Source organism: Macrobrachium rosenbergii, chromosome 41 (genome assembly GCF_040412425.1).
Source record: "Macrobrachium rosenbergii isolate ZJJX-2024 chromosome 41, ASM4041242v1, whole genome shotgun sequence".
Classification (NCBI taxonomy): domain Eukaryota; kingdom Metazoa; phylum Arthropoda; class Malacostraca; order Decapoda; family Palaemonidae; genus Macrobrachium; species Macrobrachium rosenbergii.
This window is the reverse complement of record NC_089781.1, coordinates 24875109-24898677: the sequence shown is the minus strand read 5'-3', so window position 1 is coordinate 24898677 and position 23569 is coordinate 24875109. Positions and strand designations below refer to the sequence as shown.

Sequence of the window (23569 nt, the reverse complement as noted above, 5' to 3'; positions counted from 1 at the left end):
CAACTGATCTACTGTACTTTGCAGGTACAGAAGCTTACTTAACTGCACAGATGTTTAACCCCCCACCCCCACAAAGAAAAAAAATACCTAATACTTCGGGGTATCCTTTCTTGTAACATGAGTTAATGGCTATTACCCCTTTTTTTGTTAAAATTCACGAGAGGAAACTTTCCAGCATTGGAATGTATTAAATAAAAAGATACTTTCCCAATATACTGACACAGAGTGCTACAGAAAACATTCTGGATAAAGAATTCTCTTGGTCTAAACAAACAGGAAAATGTTAAGCTTAAGAAAATAATCAACCATGATCTTTTTATGAAAAAACTTGCATAAGCTATCACCAACATTACTGCAGTAAAGTGACAACCACCCAGTTCAGAAATTCAACGTTATCAGTATGGAAAAATAATTCTGTTGTGTTCTTGCTATGAACAAACCCCTCCAGTGCTGTTGGCAACATTCATACATTAAAAAGGTAGGAGTGCACCAACATTTTGGCCAACATCCACTGAAGAACTCCAAGTGTAATAAATTTGGAACTGCTTTATGGTTTGCTATAAAGTAACACAGAAGTGATAAGAATTTGATATCCAGGGTAAGTTCATTTCTAGTTTCACCTTCAACTTTACAGTATATCTAGAATTTGATATCCAGGAGTAAGTTTATTTCTAGTTACACCTTCAGCATTACAGTATATCTAGTCATTTTACTTTTTAAACTTTTTAGTCAAGCATTTATTCAATTTTAGGTATTGAGGCAACAATGACATGATTCAAACTGTATCGACAACCAAAAGATTTCAAGTTCTTCTCCATATTCTGACAATTATGGCAAGATTCAAGTTCCAAGAGATGTTTCTCTTTGGATATAATTTATATCCTTGAGTATTTATCATAATAGTTAATTTTCCATAATGTTTACGTTATTGCTATTTATTCCAGTTATTGCATATGAGGCCTTCACAAGAGAACCATATCTGCACAATTTTTTCTGGTTTATGAGTTTTGCATACTGCGAGAAACTAGGTTAGGGTGAGACAACTCAAACATGAGTAGATGCACTGAGCTTCAAGAAAAATTTTTTATGTCCCAGCATGGAGGTAACAATTTGAGAGTTGCTAATTTTCTATTTTTTTTTTTTTTTTTTTTTTTTATGTATACAGATACATGGTTGCTCTAGTGACTGCCTGATATTTTTTATTTTCTATTTCAGGCTAGTTTCACGAACATACACAACTTTCAAAGAAAATATAGTTGACAATCCTATACATTCTTCAGATATTACAATTAGCTCAGGTCAAAATGTTATTGGTTATCACTCCAAAAGTTGTATTTTTTGCAGGTGCTGTTGTCAGAATCTCAACAATTTCAATATTTTTCATTGGGATCTCAAGGGTTATGAGATTTGAAAAAAGAAAACACAAATGTGCGTCTGCAGCTGTCTCCACTGAACTGCGAGGCAATACTGGACTTGCTTCACTGTGCTATTCATCTGAAAAGTAAGAGGAAAGACAAGGACACTGGATATCAAGGGCAGGACACTGTTTTAAACATCCGATGGAGCTCTGAAGAAAAACTAGGGAGATGGATTTGCTATGGAAGATGCAAACCATACACTACCTATTTCAAGAGGCAAGATGGTAAACTTGGAAAAACACTCGTGTATGTGACGGATAATTTGGGTGAAGTGAAGAGGAGGATGAACATGAAAGACTGGAACCCATCAAACTGAATGGACATGGTCGACAGCAAATAAACATCAAAAGATGTACAGGTAAACCACACTGGTAACACACACAGCAGACCATTTATGATAGATGATGATAGCAGGAGAATCTAGTATCAATTTATCCTTGCTAGGAGATGTTAAGAAGTAAGGTTTATTAAACTCTGTACCAAAAGAATCTTGTAAGATTACACAGCACTATGGTATGTGGAAAGCACAGACTTACCAAATTGAAAAGTGCAAAATACTAAAGAGGGGATAACCAGTAAATGGCCAAAAGCAGCTTATGAGACTTAAAGGGGGTTAAGAACTGATTTGGCCGCAGGCTCCTTTAATCCATTTTCTGCAACCTGCCTAAATGTGTATTATACAAACCAGTCACCGTAGTTCATACACTTTTACTCCAAAATGTTTTTTGTCTGCTTTTCAGGTGTGGCAACAACGGATCACAGTGAAATTGGGTGAAAGTGAGGTTGCAGGAAAAGACCTGGTATAATGTTCAAAACAAGCTTTGCACAAGGTCTAAGGAACCATTCTTGCTGTATGGATAAACAGGAGTGTATAATCCAGGTGCTCTAGTGTTATACTTTCTGTAGGATCTCTGCAGTTGAAACAGCAGAATACCTAGGTGTCAAGCCAACCCTAAACTGGAGCATCTAGCTGTGGAGAAACAGGATAATGATAATTTTATATTCAACATGGCTGATAATTTTATATTCAACATGGCTAATACATAACAAAGGAGATGTTCGTAAACTCTTGAAGTCTGGTAGACATTTGCATTCATGGAGTTCCAACAAAAGAATCTGATAAGCTCTGCTGAGAATAACCACCAAGACTGCATAATTTCCATACAAACAGCATTACAAGATGGGCATTTTTAAATATTTGAAGACTTAAGACCAGCCCACAACAAAAATCAAGATACTCACAATGCCAGGATCAGTGAAGACATTACAATAACTGTTGCTGGAGGGAAGCAAATTACTGTGAAGAAGCAAAGTTCTTCAAAGCTACCAGGTGATAACTAAGACTTGGTAGTTTGAGGAGGGTCAGCAAAGAAACTCATTGATGGTCTTCTAGAAGCGACTATATCTGCCAATAGTTATTTCAAGTAATATACCTCGATTCACCACCTGCATGAATGGGACAAATCTGATTTCTCCTAACTGACCTCCACACCCAGGACCTTGAAGACCCAGTCAAAGCAGTAAGGGAATGAAGGATATCATCATGAAAGCAAAAGTACTTTCCTGGTGATCAGATGATTTATGTTCAAAGTACACATTCCTCTGTTGACAAACTCCCAGACTGACTTAAGTGTCTGCACAGAAGGGAGTTATTTTTTCTTGAGCTGGTTTATCAAGATCATACATTAAAAGAGTGAGGTATGGAGTGAGTGACTCTAAACCAATCTCTTCTCTGACTGGAACTATCTTGCCATCAAGAACCTGCCTCCACATTGGAATGGTATAGTTAAGAGACAATTGGATGAAATAACAAGAAAGGACTATGGAGGTATGGCAGACAGTGAACCTCGAAAAGACCCTAAAGTAGTGAGGGAGAACAGAAGAGAAGGGAAGATTTTTATCTATGCTAAAAGTTGAAGATTGAATTTTGCTGCCAGTTCTCTACTTCTGATCACTCTTTCATGAATGGCAGATTTCCTGCTAAATGCCTGATAGCAGTTTAGCTCTCCTCAGGATAGGGTATTGCTGGTAATACATGTGTACCAGGATGATTTATTTCATCCTCAGTTATGTCTGCTACTCCTTCAATATTGACCACCCTACCAAACTTCTGCATTAAGCTTCTTAATGATGAAGTAGCAAGAGCTTATAGACCTTAGAGCTATTAATTAGCCATTCCACTTAATTCACAAGGATATTCTGTGAATGGTGGGTTGTAGACTATCAGAGATATGATCAATTTCCTCATCCTCATCAAGATAAGAAAAATTATACTTCAAAGTTGCTTTTCACAGGTTCTCCTCCCCCTCACCCATTGAAACTGTTCCAAAGGATGTCTGGGTTTCCTTTGTTTTCAAAGGTAACAGGGATATCATTTGCAAGTCTCAATGGGTGAGGGGAATAAGATCCTGTGCTAAGTAACTCTGAATTATAATTCTCCTTCTATTGATAAGAATGAAGAGATGGATCATACCCCAGATAGTCCATGACCCACCACTCAAAGAATATCCTAGTGAACCAAGAGGAGAGGTTTAGCTAATTAGAGCTCTCTTCAAGCTCTTGCTAGTTCATCATTAAGAAGTGTCACACACAAGTCTGTGGGATCATCAATACAGAATATATATAATATAGATTAACTGAGGATGAAAGAAGTCCAGGAACACACGTATTCACCAGCGATACCCCTATCCTGAGCAGAGCTAAACTGCTATCTGGCATTAGTCGAAAATCACACAAGCAAGAGAGCAGCAACCAAGTCAGAGGAGCTAGAAAAATAATAGAATTAGCAGAGGTAGCAAACAAAAATGGAAGGAGCAGTGGATGATACAAACAGGTGCCTATACCGCACACTCTGAGCAGCAAGAAGAGACATGAAATTTGAAAAGTAACCCCTGGCAGGAGAATAGCGATGTAGGATAAGGCTATGTACCTACTACATCTTATCAAACACAAATAAGATGACAGAGGGTTCAGAAATTAATTTTCTCCACTTATCATAAGAATATTCTTGAGAAAGAAAGGATTGCATAGCAACAGGGAAGGTCCACAGGGCAAAAGACTATGTTGTAGACGAGCAATATGCGATGATAAAGCACGAGTGGCAAAAACGTGGTAACTGAAGGAACCACCAATGGCACTTTGAGAAACACTTGCAGGTAGATGAGAGGCAGCTAAGAATACTTGGGCTGAGACAACAGCATCTGACACCAATGTAGTTTTTAATCACACAAATATACATACTGACGTGGTTTGACTCACAGGAGCAGACCATTGACACAAGATCAGATTTATAAGCAAGAATGGCTGAATATACACAGTTTGTAAGAAATGATACACAGCAGTCCATGGAAACAAGTTCAGTACCCAGTGCCAGATGGATATTATACTAAAATAATCCTTGCCTTTAATTTTTAAAATAGTCAATGATATATCATTGCTGTCGTTCCAGTTTGCTTCATAATGCAATCAATGTAGTTCCTAAATTGAATGAACACTTGCATGTTTTGGAATACTGTAGTTAATGTTACTAATTTTAAATAGATTATTTTTATACAAATTTTTATTAATAACCTACATCCAAACCTTGTTTAATAATTTAAGATCAATTCATCCTTAGCAATAACTCTTCACAGCTTCCACTTTTGCTACATGACTGAACTTTTTACATAAATTGCTATCAGTGATGTTACTGGATATTTGAAAAAATTCAACATAACCTACTGTACAAATTTTAAACCACTTACCTTGGCTTTAAGTACAAAAGACTTATTGTCAGTGAAGATCTCGAAAGCTTTAGGAATGTGTCGGCTGCCTCCTCGGCTAACTTTAACTGATCTTATTTTGTGAACATCAATGCCTCCTTTCTCAGCTTTGTCTTGTTCCTATTAAGGGGAACATGAAAATTAAAAATTGGAGACGATTACAAGAAACTATTATAATAAACAAACAATCTGAAAGTAAACATTCTGCAATTTCTCCTCACACTCAAGTGTACCAACCATTACATGTTGACATTTTCACTGACCTTGAACAAACTCAATTTTTTCCACCCTACAGGAAAAACTTAACCACCTCTAAGCACAGCCTGGTTTCAAGCCCAGGCTCTTCATGTGCAGTCCATATTTGTCAACTAAAACCATTTTCTAATTCTCTTTATAAAATTTCACAATTCATAAATTTGCTTACATTTGTATTCCTCTCTTAGCAAATCTTTCATCAGTTAAATTTAATACTTTTGCTTAACTTTTCCATTTCTGCCCTGTTTTAACAATGCCTTGAATCAAAAGCAGAGTACAGTTGTTAAAAAATGTAAAACTGCTTGACAACAGTTTATCAGTCAAGAAAATTTACCTGATGACTAAGAGGCTTTTGTTACAGAATGCTACTTTTGTAATCCCAATACAGTGTACAAACATGACAAACTTGAAAGTTCCTGAAATTTTTTTTTTATACCCCTGGCAACTGACCTTATCTCTATGCACCTAAACAAAATATGACTATGTTGTGAATGCAAAAGGGGTGTAGGAAGCATCCTTACCGTGCCTGCCCCTCTGTAAGACAGATGTGCTCCAGAAAGGGTAAAATACCTAGTGCGCCACTTGCGAAATATCTTCCACTTGCTTTTCTTTTCCTTCAACTGGCCTTCGATAACAGGTGTATCCTCCTGGAACATTGACATTCGTAGGCAGATAACAACGGGACACAAGTTAATGTATTTTTATTGTGAACATTTCTCTTAAGGAGTGCAACTTGTAAATTGTGCATGCTTTATATTATATAGGAGAAACAAAGTTGACAGCTACATCTGGAGTAAGTGTCGAAAAAATTTGCTCCAAGAATCATAAAGGACTCCCAAAAATACCACCATAAAGTGGTGGCCTCAACCTCTCATCAATTGCTAAACATGGAAAAGCTTACCCAAGTATACTTGACAATCATCCAGTATTTCATCTTCTGAAAGTTTATTATCTGGAAGAATTTTCATATTTTAAGAGTACTTATGTTCTAATACTGATACAATTTAAAATTTCCTAAAAATTTTTAAACAATTCTAAAAGCATACTATAACTGATCCTACATTGCCCATACTACATACTCCTGGTAATATTAAACTGACTAGGATGCTATGTAAAAATGAGTAAGACTGAAGAGAAATCTGCTGTATAAACAGAGGCAACATTAGGTAATATGAATACAACAATGTGAACCAAGTTTCCCTATCAAAGAGATATTGCAGCAAATCCCACACAAGTTACAGATATGGACCCAACTGTGCATACTGCATGGTGGGGGCCTTTCTGTCATTGTTCCCAATGTATTTGAGTAGTGTAAATTTGGTATGTTTTTTAATTTTGCATCATTCACAGAAGGGGGTTCTATTGTAGGATGGATGATTAACTTGAAGACTTTCTGACTGAAACACATAGAAATAAAAAATATCTACATGAACTTGAAATATCTGATTTTACAGGAAGTAACCTTTGTTGTAAAAACCTGTCTTGCTTAATTGAACTGTTTCTTTCATGCAACCTCTATTACCTGACCTGTACTATTCTGTAAGCAGATTGTACACACTGCAACAATGTACCTAATCCTTAATTCTGAAATGAACAAACCTTTTATCATTTAGGACAGCTAAGATCTTAACATCACAGAATATGTGAAAGACAAACTGTGCTTAAAATTCTACCAAAGTGAATTTAACTGTCTACTACGCATACCAAAATACTAAATGTTAATGAACAAACCTAAAATAATTTTAACAACTGAAAAACTTTAAATGTTATTTGACAACTTACATCCACAAATCCTCTTGCACGATCTGGGTGATTGCAGAGAAAACAGCCCCACTGCTGTTCAACTCCATTATACTCAAACACGTCAAAAAATCTTGCATTTCTTAGTTCGTGCATCAACATATCCATGTCCTACAAAAGAGCATCAGTAATGCATTCGTCAGCACATCATTGACAGAAAAGACTGCTTAAGTCAAATCTTACCCACAAGAAAGTTCCGGCTATTCTTTCTTTCACTTCAATATACAGTAAATATTACTCAATTTTAATTCAATTCCACATCTGTAATTCATGGCCAGAACTAAAATTTATATTTATTAGTATTTCCTTGGACAACTGAATGATTACAGCAACAAAATTAATGTACTGAAGGACAAATGTGGAACCCCGTATTTTTTCCTGAATTTATGCAAACACTAAATAAGAAATAGAGAACCTGTTACACCAACAAAACAAGTTGTCATTAATCTTGCACAAACTACTTGCCTAAAAAGTAGTCAGCTTAACAAGTTTTTGAAAGGTTCTTAATGTTATATAGAAAAATCCAATGTTGACGTTAACCTATAATAACCTATAAATGTGGATTAACAACATAATCCACGATATCAAACTTACTTTGGCTAAGGGAAATGCTGACGTAACTAAAGTGACAAAAGTTTTGGTGTCACACTTCAGGATGTCCCAGCAATTCTTCAGACTACTCACTTGGGTTTCTCTGGTACTCAGAGCTACTGATGACCTTGCCTATAAATGGAAATTGAAAGAGAAGTATATTTCATTAAGGTTATACCTGCTTTTTAAACTGCCTTTACAACAACACTGACAGTAAGGAAGCATCACATGCAAACCACATACAACAACCCAAGAAAGAACAACCCACTGGGGAATTTAAATTCAAAACTGAATATTTTGTCAAAATCTTTAAAACCCAACTTCATCCATAGATCTTCATTTGTTGTTGGTTGAAATCTGGGCTCTCTGATGAAACATTTCACACTTAATAACACAACAGATTTTATTTGCCTGGGGACTGGGATCATATGGAATATTCATTACAAGTCAATAGGTCAAAATGCAACGACAAGGCGATGTTAAGATAGTCCATAAATCCGAGCAACTTCCAGGACTGAATCTAGGTTCCAGACTCAAAATCAAGGTTCTCTCAGAAATCTAATTCTTAAAGATAATACAACATTCATCCCTCCACTTGAGCAGAAGCACAAGAAAAGGTAAGTTACCACAAATTTTACTTCTTTTACCTGTAAAGCTAAAAACATCAGGTGGATCCATATTCTGGGGTTTCTTGTTTTCATTGTAAAGAAATGCTTGTTATAGAGGCAGTGTTCTCCTTTCCCTTGACATGCAAAATACAGCTTTGCGTGTTTCTTGTTTTTCCTTTCTGTTTATGAAGAAAAAATAAACTTCTGTATTTAGATGTTTATCAATTTCAATAGATACTCTACACAATGTATCTCAAATTGCAATAGCTCAAAACATTATTTTTCAGCATACTTTAACTGACATGTTTGCAGGCCTTAACAGGAAAACCGATTAAGAAAAAAAGAGGAACTAAACAAGTTAACATGAATCTTAGATTTTTAAAGTACTGTACTGTACAATTACTTTTTAACATAATACCAAACCTTGCAACAGTTATGGCCTAAAGATTATTAAAAACTGTGCACAATATATACAAAACCTTACACATTAAATTTTTTTCTTTTACTATTTACTACAAATGACCATGGATAAAAAAAGCTTAGCTGCTACTGGCAACAACTGCAGAGCAAAACCATAAGAACCTCCACCCTACCTTCGATACCACACCGAACGGGCAAAGGTAACTTGACAAACACTTTCTGCATGTAGCTCTTGATTTTATCCAAGTGTTTCTCACAAAAATGTTGCACTGTGTCCCTCATTGCAAAGGGTTCAAAAACACTAATTCTCTGTTGAAAAATAGAAAACATTTTTAACATCATCACTTTCAACACCAACAGGGTACAAAGGGCAAATTTTTTTTTTTTAAATCCATGACCATACACAGCCCACATTCAGTCTTTGAATGTCCCAGGCATTGTAATCTCTTCCCTAATGGACTGAGAAAACGGTAGTAATGAGCTCCGTACTTCACTGACGTATGCAGTAGTCTTATCTAATAAATGTATTATTTATTATTTTTTGAATAATTTTAACCCTTACGTCTCATCAAATCTACTTAATAGCAATTTGTTGATAAGTTAGATGTGTAAAATCTAATCTTATGACAACAGTAGCAATACCTCAAGTCTTCATGCCCTACGAGTCTCGAGCACCACTCAAACAATCTGCACTTCCTGTAAAACTTCAAACCCAAATGCCTCTCATCATGAAATGACAATGGTTTTGGAGAAGCTGAAGTTCCAGACCCAAGTGCTAGTTGCCGTGTTATTCTGAGCTCATTATCATTATATTTTATTATGAGGTTTAACTAAGGCTATTGTTCGACTCTACTATCATTGAGCTGATCCTAAAGATTATGTTCTTAAGACACGAAACTTTTAGTTTTGAGGAAACAATGGAAGGATATCGTTGCTTTGGAAAGAGAAATCATGATAGAGAAGCAGTACAAACATTTTTCTAGTGTCAAGGATTTGAAGTTGCAAAGCATAATGTTTAAGAAACCCTGAGTATTTGATAAAATGGTGAACTATAAAGCACAGATCAACAAAATGTAAAAATGAAATAAAAAAAAAAAGCTTCCATTCTTACACCAGGCAAGGCATGACCAACATAAGACTCCTTCAAGTGGAGCTGATATTGAGGAAGAAAAAGATAGTGAAGAAACTGTCAAAAAAAGATTAAAACAGAAACTCAAATGAAGATTTTAATTAGTACCAAAAAAAAAAATTTTCAGCACATATAGAATACAAAAGTGAAAGATAAGGTATATAAAAAAGACTATAGAAAGAGTGTATGGTTTGACATCTGTAAAGAGTGTGTGACCGTGGTAGCGCTGCATAGCAATCAAGATGTACATTACTAACATGAATGGACAGAGTTCAAGCAACAGAGGACAGGGAAGGAAAAATGATTGCTGGCAATAACTGAAAAGGAGAAAAGGAAAAAGTCCAGTCAAAAATGTGGTCGAGAAAGTAGGGGTGAATGCAATACAGTACCAAGCATAGAATGTAACAGATGGTATCAGACAAGTTCATTAAAGTGAAACATAAATGGAGTAAGGCATACGAGATGCTTATAGTATATAAAAACAAACAGTGAAGAGAAAAGGAGGAGCATCTTTTGTTATAGTGGATGAGGGCCATGCTATTGTGAATCTGGTGTTCCGAAGGTAGTAAGGCAAAATAAAATAACAGCCTAAATCAAGAGAGATCGCTGTACTACTGGTTAACACAATGTATGCCAACATTAAACAGAGCAAAAGTCTATGTGATAATTTCATTCATGTATTACTCTCTACAAAGAAACAAGGCCACAGACAAAAGAAAATGGAGGTGATGTTAAAGGATAGATTGCACTACAAGTATCTTTTTACAAATAAGACAGCTGGTGGAAATGCAGTGTCCTAAAACTTTAAAATACACTGATACAAAGATTGTGATGCTTGGACCTTGCAATATGGGACTGGAAGAGAGAAGCGATATTACCATAAAAGTAGTTTACAAGGTAGCTGCAAAATGAAGGCCAGTAGAAAGTCCTGAAAATCAAGCAAAAAAGTTTGACATGAAAACCTGGACCAGATGAGAACCCACAAGTAGCACAAGAACATGAAAATATATAAAAATTCATTTTGTGACCAGTCCCATTAGGGGAAAACCTTTCACAAAAATACTGAAAATGAAGGGGTGAAACCAAAAGAAAAATAAAAAAATTATAAAGTTGGACAGCCTTTGGGAAAAGAGCAAAGGGTACAGATGAGAAAGTGAAAACCACAACAAACCAGCCAAGTGTCTACAGAACTTTACTAAGAACTTTTGGTACTTCCTAATGCATATCACATTAGGCAAACCGTAAGCAGGGGAGTGCCACATATGGCATGCTGTAACAACCTCATAACAAGCAAACTGGCCTACAGCATAATCTTGATTTGCAGTTTGTAAGAACACCACGATACATCCCACAAAATATAAAGTTTCTACATGAAAAATTTTAATTCTCCATTAACCTTCTTACCACAACACAAAAATCTGAATTCACTAATACATGGGAAAAAACATGGTTACAATTTAAAGATTCTACAGAACTCACAGATTTAGCATGGAAAGGTCCTCCAATATCACAAAGTACTGAACAATAATATATTCTTATAATGGTTAAAATGTAAAAACAACCTAACACATTTAATAAGCATGGATACGGTCCAAATATAATATTAAAATAAAAAGAAACTTGTAAAAACCATTCTACTGTATACAAAAATAATTCCTCACTTTTCACAAACTAAAAAACAATAGGCTCACCTGGGTACAAGTATTTGTAGTTGTCGTATGGTGGTCTTGCGTAATCTGAGTGAGAGTGGTGTTGGGTCGACTACTTTTGGTCTGGCTTGCTGTGCTCCCACCATAACTGACTGCAAAGATATTTCGTATCAAATCAAATACAAACATGTTTGCATAACTAAATACTGAAAAGTTCTATGACTAAATACTGAAAGGTTTAGTTAAAATTACATAAAAACATTAAATTCAACATTCAGGGCTCATAAAATGTAAGGATGCCTAAACTTTAAAATTCAAACCTTTATGATATACAGTATAAGACAAAACATTTAATTCAAGCCCTCAAAATTGAAGTTAATATAATAGAAATTGAAACAATTATGTTCTATGTGAACAGATATGGGATGATTTGTTTGTCCGAGAACAATGAAACTTACTTATCAAATCTTAATATCAATTTTACATTGAAACCTACAACAATAAGACATCTTTACACAATAGGCATGTTTATGGAATCTCAGTTGCTATAGTGACATGGGCGGAAACTGAAATATGCATCGAGTACAATTTTACTTATCAACAATGAGAAAACCTTGGAACTTTTGCTTGCTACAATGCTAATCCTGGTTACAAGAGCAATTTTATAAATATTCTACATTCACTCCCATGCTCTATACACTAATCTGCTATACAATAAAAATCAATTTACTGTACCTTTTGCCATTTATTTTGGGAATTCTGAACTGTACTACAATCATGAACAAACTACTTCTGGTTAACAGATCATTTCAAGACATCACACTTATAGCAACTTTATACAAACCACAGACAATATCAGAAAAGGACAGGCTTACAGAAAACTGTATAAACAGACACATTAGCATACTGAAGCTCTAAGAGAAAAGCATTATTACACGAGAAGCACACACAGCACTGTAATTACCCGATGTGACAAGCTGCGGCGGAGGCGTACTGGTGGTGGCAGTGACGACGGTGGAGGAGGGTAAGGAGAGTGGGGACTGGGAATGTCGGAGGGGAGTTACTACACCCCCAACTCCACAAGTGGAAACAGGCAGAGAACAGGGTGCTGTCAACAACAACAATGGCACTGATATTCATGGAAACAATGTGAATTAGCTAAGCACCACACAAATCAAGAAACAGCAAAACACACGTAAGAACACCACAGTCCTGAGGCCATATTTCCAAAGAAAACCATTCCATCATTCTTGCTTCTACATTCTAATAGTGAAAAATATCTAGGTTTCAATTCATTAGTGACATGCTAACAAATCACAAGATCACAAGATTGATGTATGGCATCGCACCTAGCCTAAAATGGAAACACCCTGAATTAAACCCTTAGAATTCATGTGTTGAAAAGGAAGGAATATAGGTACAGTGCAAGAATAGCAAATGAAGATCACCAGACCTCCAATCATAATATGTTGTTAGGCAGCAAGTGGCATTTGCTATATAGCTAAAATATTCCCCTAAACTGATGTGAATGATGCAGTCAGCACATGGAGCTATTTAACAGTGTTTAAGTGAAGCTAGCAGGAAATTGTTGCTACTTAACAGAGTGTATGAGTAACAGAGACAAGTAATCCAATTAGTACTGTCGATTTCCTTTCTATGTCCTTTATAATAAGCTTTTCATCTAACATCCTCTGTACTCCACTGTAACCATCAACTTTCTCCCTGGTATGTCTCTGTGCCCTACCATAGTGTTACACATCCCTCTCTTCTCCATCTGCTCTTAAACTTTTTGCTTGTTCCTTCCAGTCATCATATTTTTTGTTCCTTTCCATTTCACTCTTCCATATTTTGAAAATTTCTTCTTCTCCCTCATGACTGCTATTAACACTATATCGCTGGTGTACAGCATCCCCAAAGGGCCTCCCTACAATCATTTGTAGCTTTTTAAATTACTATGATAAATAGCAACCTAAACCTCAGTCGTTTGAGTCACCTGCCATGGCCTTCACGCTTGATCGTAAGTGTTACTGTACACCAGCATTGCCAGATCAATGTCTTTCCAGCTTTTTATGCCCAGCTGACTGCTTGTCTCTTGTCAAATGCCGTCTCTTTGCACAATACTTTTTCTAGAGCTGACTCATTTTGAAAACTACATTTCTTGTTGATATTTCTGAATGAAGCCCAACTAAGAAGTAAAAATGTTGACACTTTTATTATCATTTCCTTTGGCACCTTCTCCAACATTTTCATAGCATGTTCAAACAATCTTATTCCTCTAAACAGCCCAAACTATAGTGCATTCCCTTTTCCTTTGTCTATCAATACTGTCATACTCTTTTCCTTACTATTCTAGTCCCATCCCTTCATTTACCAAGCTTCCTGCTGTGCTCTAATCTGATTTCATTACTCTCTCTCTCTCTCTCTCTCTCTCTCTCTCTCTCTCTCTCTCTCTCTCTCTCTCTATGTCACACCATACACCACTACTGCAACCTCATACCCACATTTTAATGTTGTATGTGTTGAAACTGCAATTACTCCCATTTTTTATTTCTGTTCCCAGTTCCTTGTTTTCATTCTCAAATAAGCCTACAGCAGTAAGTTTTGTTAAACAAGCTTTACCTGGTATGAGTTATCTCTGTAATCCTTTTCTTTGATGTTGCCTGTACTTACCACAATAAAATTAACCTGTGTTAGCTTCATACTTAAATTCAACCCGTGTTAGCTTCATACTTATACGTCATCAACTTCTCTCTGAGCTTCTTAAAACACTTTAGCAACTTCAATCCTTGGCCAAGGCTGAATTCCTGTACTGCTTCTCCTGCTCAGTCTTTCTCGCAAGCTGTACCTTCCCATCACATCCTCAAAACCAACTCAGTTGATTCCTACAAGGCCATTTGCCTTTAGATCCTTCTCTGAATGAAGTACTGTCACTGCATCTGATAAGCTTTCTCAAAACTCCCAATTCTCTTTGTCTGGTCTTCCTGACCATGAGTGCATTTGTTACCTGTATACTACCTAGTCTGAGATATACACTAATACTGTATAATGTTACCTGTATACCTAGGTTGAGATATACACTAATACTATAAAGGTTGAAGTCTTTTAAGACTGACCTGTCGATGCTGCTTGGGAAAGTACTTCTACACTTTCAAGACCCAAACTAAAAATTCTTGTCATTTTTCATCAATTCAATCAAAATAACATAATCAAGAATCACATAAAAATTAGGTTTCCTTAAAAAATATGGCCAAAGCATCTACTGCTACAGCAAAAAATTTTATTCAGTAAAATTATAAAGGATGAAGCATGTTCAATCATCAATGAAGGCATTTTAGAGGCAACCTGAGCAATTGATGCCACAGAATGTAACAGTACTTTTACACAGAACAGAACAATGCAAAAATACATACATTAAGTAAATCTGTCTGTACACCAAGCTTACATTGAAATTATAATACATTAAAAATATACAGAAACATGCAGTCATCCATAATTTTATTCATATAATACATTTTCCATGTTAGGATATTTTAACAAAAGTTGAAGGACAGTTTAAATTTTACTCCTTTGCTGTAGAGCAATACTTTCAGAAGTTCAACAAGACATAAGACATGTTTTGCTTTTATCTCTACAACAGGCAAAGTCTGGGGTTTTATTGATCTAAAACCACTGGATTACCCATCATCTCCCCTAATGAAGGACCGTCTTAATAACAGCTTCCTACTGAATGAATTTTCATCATTTTCATGGTCTATTTTCTCACTAACAACAAACTATCTTGGGTTAGGAGTAATTAATCTCAGTATCTGAACAATTTTCCTTCGAGGTTTGACTGCGATGCATAATGTTCATGCAGAGCACTTTCCTCTTTCACTTAATGAAAGACATCAGAGGGTGCTATTACTGCTGTCAAAAGCTATGTCAGTCTGTCGATAGGCTTAACTTAGCACTTGTAAATTTTACGTTGTGGATTTCAAAATTTGTGATGTCAGACAGCAAACAATTAACTAATGATGAGTAGACATTTCACATTTTTTTAGGAGATACTAGAGTATTAAGAAGGAAGACTACTTATAAAGTCATTCTAATTTATAAATTAAAAAAAAGCCTGTTGCAGAAAGGCTCCAATATTTTAAGGGCTGTTTCCCATGATGACAGTCTTGCTTATATCATCTTCTTCACAATGTTTCAAACTGATGCAAGAAAGGGAAAAACAACTTTACTTATTTGTCTATAGTTAATGGTACTGGAAAGACTATGAAAACTACTTTGGGGAAATGTCAATCACATAAAAATTCAGTCAAAAACACTTTCAGTAAAAGAAACACCGATACACTTAAAGCACACAACACATTGCCTTCAAGAATAACCAGCTTCCTGAAGTGAGGGAGCATCAAAAGCAAGGCACAACTTAACACAGAATCGAAATAAAAAATATTACTGTACTTACCCAATTCCCTTGACAAATGTAGCTGAAGTGAGAGTGTATGATGACCACTTGTAGTAACTGTGTTACCCTGGACTATGTCGGAGGGCATAAGAGAAGCTTGAGAGTGATGAGGACCACCAAGAACCCCCGATGATGCTCCCAGTTCCCCGGTGCCTTCACGAAGCGTTGCTAAAGACGAACTCATACTCTTTGTCGGACTTACCGTACCTTTGAACACAAAATAAGCAGCACTGACATACAACAGGAGTGGAAAACACAGGAAAAACTTCACTTATGATTCATACATCTCAACTAACAGTTATGAAGGCTATGTTGAGCCTATATTTTTCCCCAAAAAGATACTAATGGCACATGACTTTATATGGTTAGCAAACATGGACTTAAAGATTAGTTTTATTTTGAGCTATAAATAATATATTTACATATTGCTTAAAACCATGCCATTATTGCATAAATTCTACAAGCTAGAGCATACCTGGCAAAGGTGACACCCCAGACATGGGTATCCCCACAGGAGGACTAGAGACTAGACGGGAACCCCCAATTTGTGAACCGCCAACCTGAGATCCACCAAGATGTTGGCCAGTGACTGACCCATGGGCCAGGTGGCCTGAGCTAGGGGTCAAGTGACCAGAAAAGTGACGAGACTGAGGGGCAAGTACTGTAATTGAGCGGTTCATGTGTAGCCCATGAGAACTACTTAAACGAGTCATGGACTTGTTAAGCTGAATAGTAGAAGAACCCAGTCGGCCTGTGCTCTGAGGTACTGTTAGGAAAAGACAATTTAATATTACAAAGCATGAATCCTATCCACTTTCATACAGTAGTACAAGTTAATTCTTAAGATGAGTATGATGGCAATGTGGTGAACTGAAACATACGCCATCTTGTAAAGTTTGTAAGAGGCAAATAATAAAGTATCAAACAAAACAACTAGTTTTGCAAAACAAAAAAAAAAACAATAATAATGATACAGTACACTCATAACCAAATAAATTTACTATAATTTCCATATATGTTAGTGTAAAAGACAGGATTTGAACCTTTAAACATTCACTGAAAAACCAGAAGTCAATTTACACACCAAGTATAAAATCCAAAACTTTACTCCTGCAGTTTACAGTGTCATTATTAGTAACAGAAAACTACAATAAATGCTCACAAAATATAGCATGTACTGTACCACAAAAGGACTTTTTAAAATAATATTTTACACCGTCTACAATTACCTTTTTACCTATGATCACACATTTCATAGTAACCCCCATAAAACAAGCCTAGGGTGTCCTATTTCAGAATTGCCCTTGACTCTCCTCATTCATTACTGCCAGATTAATGTTAGAAATGTGCAAAATTATTCATTCTTTTTTTGCCATTCTTATGAATACATGAAACCCTTAAATCAAGATACTGTTACACTTCGTTGTTTCGATGGGGCTTAAAATACATCTGAAGTGTAGTTCTAGGAATAGCAACTAGGCTGGCATGAGCTATGCTACCTCTAGGTACCCCAAAATCCTAAACCATGAAACCTATGCTAACTTAAAAATATGTGCAATTTAAAGATAGACAAATTATCCATATAATCTTTTTATAATACCAGTACATTAAACAAAAAATATTACACTTAAGTAGAAAACTGCCAAACTCAAGAACTTTTCTTCCAAATACCATTATCTACCCACAACTACATACACTATCAAGAAACTATCACCAACCACAAGAAATCCAAAGGTAGTGTACATAAAGCATGCGTAAATGTATAATAAATGCTGTGTTTGTACAAGTAACAAGAAAATGAAAATGCACTAACCATATTAACAAGAAAAGCTGAACAATAGTGCACAAAAGGAAGTACAATGCTACTGAACTATAGTAAACGCTCAGCTAGTCTGCCTGGATGATCAGAGGTATTTCTGTGCTCCCATCCAGATTATTCATCCACCAACATAATGTACTCTTATTTCTTTTGCCATTTAGTGTGGTTATGGGCTAATAACCATTTGACAGCTTACAGAAGTCACCATTTGCAACAGCTGACAAGTGGTAAATAATCAGCAGGGTGGTTCAGTTGGTTGGGATGCATTCTGTCTGCACTTCCCGGTCTGAGTGGTAATGCAATGAAATCTAAACCTCTGTGCAATTCATTTTCAAAATATTATGACTTAGTATATTGAAGTAAACATATAAATGCATGTTTGTGTGATATCAGCAGGAAACAGAGAGGAAAAAGGGAAGGAGCAAGAAGACAGTCAGGCAATGTTACATTTATTAAAAGTAACTAAACAGCTGTTACACAACAACATAAATAGAAACAACACAAACAAAACCATCATTCATGCATGCTCAAACAGACTCAGGAAACAGTAATGGGTTAAAAGCTTTTTAAGAATGCTAAACCTTCCCCACCAAATGCAGTCACATCTACTTTGACAGCCTTTAACATTTATAGAATAAAAGTACAGTAAAAAAAAGGCAATCATTTGTAAGTTTGTGTGATATGTGTACAGTATTTAAAAGTGCTACCATGTTTAGCACCCTATTACTAAAGAAGACACCCAGTGCTGTGATCAAATTAATTACAATACTCAATTGACTGTCCAAACACATTTCTGCTCCTACTAATGCTTAAGTGATGTTAAAGGTTTACACTACAGCATCTGGGGAAAGTTTAATGCAATTATCACAGGTATTCACTGGCTTTTTGTCATATCAATCCAATACTAAAGGATTAGGGTCTGGGGCAGGTGACAGACTTGGGATTGTCTTATACAGCAACTACAACTCAAAACCTACATTTTAATCAGAAATCATGAGATCACCTTATACAAAAAGTTGTCTCAAACACCAACATAAATGATGCAATTTCTTTGTGAAAAACCAATTATACCCTCAAAATATACACGGTTTTCCCACAAAAGCTGTGTACCCCAAAGATCCAAATCCGTGTAGCAAAATTATCGATCAACTTACGGGCATTCAGTCTAGGCATAGATCTGTTCGAAGCAGTGACCAGTCGTCCAGTACTTCTGGATGTGTTGCCAAACTTGCCTACAGCCGAACTGTGGGGCTGAAATATACTTAGGTCTCGCGTAGCAAAGTTAAGGTCTGTTCGACTTGAGCCAACAACTGCATCAACTCGACTGGTACCTCCCACTCCACCACCACTGCCTCCACCACTACCACTTCCACCCACGCGTACAATAGTAACGCCGCCAGGGGTGTGATTAACATTTGTATTTCTGAAAAGAGAGCAAATTGAGACTTATTTCAGCATTACACAAATTTATAAATGAAAACTAATCCCAGTTTTAAATTAACAAGTTTTACTGCAACAAAAGTTCCAAAAGGTGGATAAAAAAAACCAAGGTTAATTTTTTTTTGTAATTTCTTATAACATATGCACAGCTACTGATAAAAAGTATTCTGTGTGTCTAATACATAAAATATCATACCTTATTTCATTGTACTCATTATTAAGCTGCTGAATATAAACACGTGCAGAGGAATTTGCACGATCAGTACACTTGTTGACAGCCGTAAGCAGTGATTCTGACTCAATCAGAAGCGCCGGATACTGACTACAGAGCAACTGAACCTCTCGTAACACTGGCAAAATAAAAATCATTTAATTAAAATGAATGCAGATCAACCTGGTTATAAAACTCATAGTAGAAATAAGCCTGCACAATGCAGGCAGGCTGTTTTATAGTACAGTATAACATTAGTCAGGAGAGATCTGTAATTTCAAGTTATAGACACTACCTCGCACACAAAACGCATTCTGAATGGCCGTTCATATCTTGAATTGTTCGTAAGTAGGTCTTCACGCCTACTGGAGTACAGTATGATATAAAGTCTATATAGCACAGGCAGTCCTCGGTTATTGGCGGGGGTTCCGTTCTGGGGGTGTGACGATAACCGAAAATCACCACTAACCAAAAATCAGTGATTTTTGGGCTTATCGGCGCCGAAAAATGCCGATTTTCGGTCATCAGCGCCTCTGCTAGGTATGTATTGGCGCCAATACCCAATTATCGGCGCCGATAAGCGGAAATTGGTGATTTTCGGCGCCAAAAATTGCCAATTTTCGTTGCTAGACAAGCACCATAAAACCGGATTACCATTAACCAGGGACTGCCTGTACTGTACGTTTTTTCATCTAAAAACACAATACAATACTGTACACTATACATATAGTACTGTATTTTACTGAGTACAGTACTTTATTAATATAAATGATACACAAAACCTAAATACAGTTGTTTCTTACCATACACAATTTTAATTTACGATCACGTTTGTTCGTATCTCTGAATGTTCATAACTAGAGTGTTCTTAAGTAGGGCAGTGTCTGTACTGGAAGTATTAGTTTCTTCTACAATAAAACTTATTCAATAACCTCTTGTTTAAATATCAACTTGACAAAAAATTATCTGCCATACTAAAACCTTTATTTGTATTACTATTACATTTCTGGTCCCTTATAGAACTTGCCTGAAAGATTTGTTAAATATTTAAGCAGAAGTGAAAATAGGAACAGGATAGCATAAGTTAAACAGTTTGGTGGAAGAGCCACCAGAGAACAGATGAGATATGAAAGGAAGAAGGTATGTATACAGTGGACATAAATAAAGTCCAGGACTAAAGAACCTCAAATGCAGAAAAATTTATTTTTTTATATTTCTTACCAAAACAAGAAAATCCCTGTTTCCAATAACCACATTACAGTACAAATTCTCACAAAAAATTCAAAGAAAAAATACCTAAGCTTTCATAATGAAAAAAGACCAAAAAAATTACAGTACTTTTTTAGATGGAGAGAAAAAAGTTAAGTATACCCTAGTTTAACCAGACCACTGAGCTGATTAGCAGCTCTCCTAGGGCTGGCCGGAAGGATTAGATTTATTTTAAGTGGCTACGAACCAATTGGTTACCTAGCAACGGGACCTACAGCTTATTGTGGAATCCGAACCACACTATAGCGAGAAATGAATTTCTATTACCAGAAATAAACTCCTCTAATTCTTCATTGGCCAGTCGGAGATTCGAACACAGGGCCAGCAGAGTGCTACCTGAGAACGGTACCCACCCGCCCAATGAGGAACTCTAGATGGAGAGAACAGCATTCACACAATATAAAGAGTAATCTTAAATCTGCCACTCTCAATTCTAAATCCTACAGAGAAAAAACTTTTGTGCTGTATATAGTCTTCTACCCTCCTTGAATTAGCCTATGAGAATCCTTGCATATGTTTTGCAATACGATTCCCCACAATATAAATCTATGAAAATATAAACAGAAAAATAACTACTTACCAACACCAAGACTCATGGAATCCACTTTCGGAAGTTGTTGAGCAATGTAATCCAGAGCATTTTTGCCTTTTTCTTTGCTCAATCTTCCAACTGCTGCCAAAACCTGACAAACAAAATATAGTTCTCTTTATAAATTCTATGTTTACAACAATTTCAATGTCTTGCATACACAATAAATAACATTTTAATCCAATTAAAACCCAAAATACCACATGGAAGTAACCGGAAAATTAACTGGTAAATGAAAAGCTTTTGAGCAATTCAGGGTGAAATTCCATCTTTTTCAAGATGTATCATAGAACTAATGCAGACTTAGAGCACACGTCGGCCCTTTGGAACAGGTTAGTTGTGTATGAAATGAGGTCAATAGAAACCATGCTCCTCACTTAATTCACCTTGCTGCACTTGTAAGTATAGTATAATATTGCATTTTTCCTATATATTCCTGCATAAAGCTTTGGAATTCTACTGCAATCCCATCCTGGCCCAAAGGCCATGGTTTGAATGAACTTAACCTACATTACATAGGCTTGACTGCATGTTAATATGACAAACTGTACCCAAGTTATGTTTTGTTATAAGGAATTTTCCTACATATTCACAACTATACAGCCCATTTTGACCCAATCTTAAACCAAGGGCAAAAGGTTTAACCAAACCTAGGGGACCATGGTTTGACCAAACCTAGGGGGATAAGGTTTGCGCTAAAATGAAACTACACTATATAAGCAAGCCTCCACTTACTTGTGGGTCACCAGATCCTTAAATGACCCCATCCTATTTTCATTTTTCCTTAATTGCTATAGTGCTACATATGACCACATCTGGTACTCCGTTACCCAATGATGCTGTGTACTAAATTTTTTTGAAACTGACCCCACAGAAGGATACCATGAAGTGTGTGCCATACATGGAACTCTACAGATGGCATAAAAATTCATTAAGATTCTCTGCAGCATCCCCCCAGGAAGAGGCATTGCCTCCTTGCCTCCTGTCTTTTACTTTTCATCCGTTCCCTTTGGTCACTTTCTTCTTAGACATTCAACTACTTTATAAATACCTCGCCACAATCTCCAACCTCATTTACGAAGAAATCCACAGGGCAATTCTTTAGATAGTAATAAATGTGATTCAGGTGTCTTGTTAAACTAATTTATAACAATTGCAGTTGGGTGTAAATGATCCACCTGTCCTGAAAATATTGGAAATGTGAAAAATGATATTTTCATAATAAAATAAATTTTTGAACATACTTACCTGGTAGTTATATATATAGCTTTATATATATAGCTTAAGTCCCTGACGTCACGGCAGAATTTCAAAAACTCGCGGCAATCGCCGATCGGTAGTCAGGTGAACCACCTGTGCGCCCTCTACCCACGTACCTGGAACCATTCCAACTATTCCTCATATCTTCCATGCCCCTAGTCTCTAGAGGGGAGGAGGGTGGGAATTTAATTATATATAACTACCAAGTAAGTATGTTCAAAAATTTATTTTATTATGAAAATATCATTTTTAAACATCTAACTTACCTGGTAGTTATATATATAGCTGATTGACACCTTTGGTGGAGGGTCAGAGACAGCCAACATCGTTGGAATTTGCTTAAGGGTTAATAAACCAACTTAAGGTCCTTACCTGGATTAAGGAAGCTGACTTCAATGAACTCCCTCATTTTGTCTGCTTTCCTTAAGAGGTCCAGCGATCCACTCAGGGGGCTGAAGACCTCTAGGAGCTGCCAACCGGTGTACCAACCTCTATGTGACAGACAACCTATAATACCCTTGTTCCGGGCGCCACCAAGGAACAAAAATGATCATTTGACTAAAATTGATGATTGTGGAAGACTGCATTCAATCTTCACAAACAACCATAAAATTTCAACCATTCCAAGTAAGAACATAGGGTATTGTTTTATGGAATTGGATTAAGGAAGCTGAGTTCAATGAACTCCGCCTCATTATGTCTGCATTCCTTAAGAGGTCCAGCGATCCACTCAGGGGGCTGAAGACCTCTAGGAGCTGCCAACCGGTGTACCAACCTCTGTATGACAGACAACCTATAATACCCTTGTTCCGGGCGTCACCAAGGAACAAAATGATCATCTGACTAAAATCAATGATTGTGGAAGATCTGCGTTCAATCTTCACAAACAACCATCAAATT

The 23569-nt window shown here is 36.3% G+C and overlaps 1 protein-coding gene across 4 annotated transcripts in view; it reads right to left on the bottom strand.

Moving 5' to 3' along the window:
- The window catches only part of melt (melted), a 59678-nt gene that overhangs the window by 5958 nt on the left and 30151 nt on the right, over nt 1-23569 (bottom strand). For 3 of the 4 annotated variants that reach the window (XM_067084184.1, XM_067084182.1, XM_067084183.1), the window contains exons 8-20: nt 21401-21503; nt 19537-19690; nt 19055-19323; nt 16557-16847; nt 16082-16288; nt 12596-12739; nt 11674-11783; nt 9027-9162; nt 8473-8612; nt 7829-7957; nt 7217-7345; nt 5956-6081; nt 5162-5299 (exon numbers count right to left, since the gene is read on the bottom strand). In XM_067084184.1, the coding sequence (XP_066940285.1) occupies nt 5162-5299; nt 5956-6081; nt 7217-7345; nt 7829-7957; nt 8473-8612; nt 9027-9162; nt 11674-11783; nt 12596-12739; nt 16082-16288; nt 16557-16847; nt 19055-19323; nt 19537-19690; nt 21401-21503 (2076 nt within the window). The remainder of the gene's footprint in view (nt 1-5161; nt 5300-5955; nt 6082-7216; nt 7346-7828; nt 7958-8472; nt 8613-9026; nt 9163-11673; nt 11784-12595; nt 12740-16081; nt 16289-16556; nt 16848-19054; nt 19324-19536; nt 19691-21400; nt 21504-23569) is intronic. The other variant, XM_067084185.1, reaches the window with a different exon arrangement.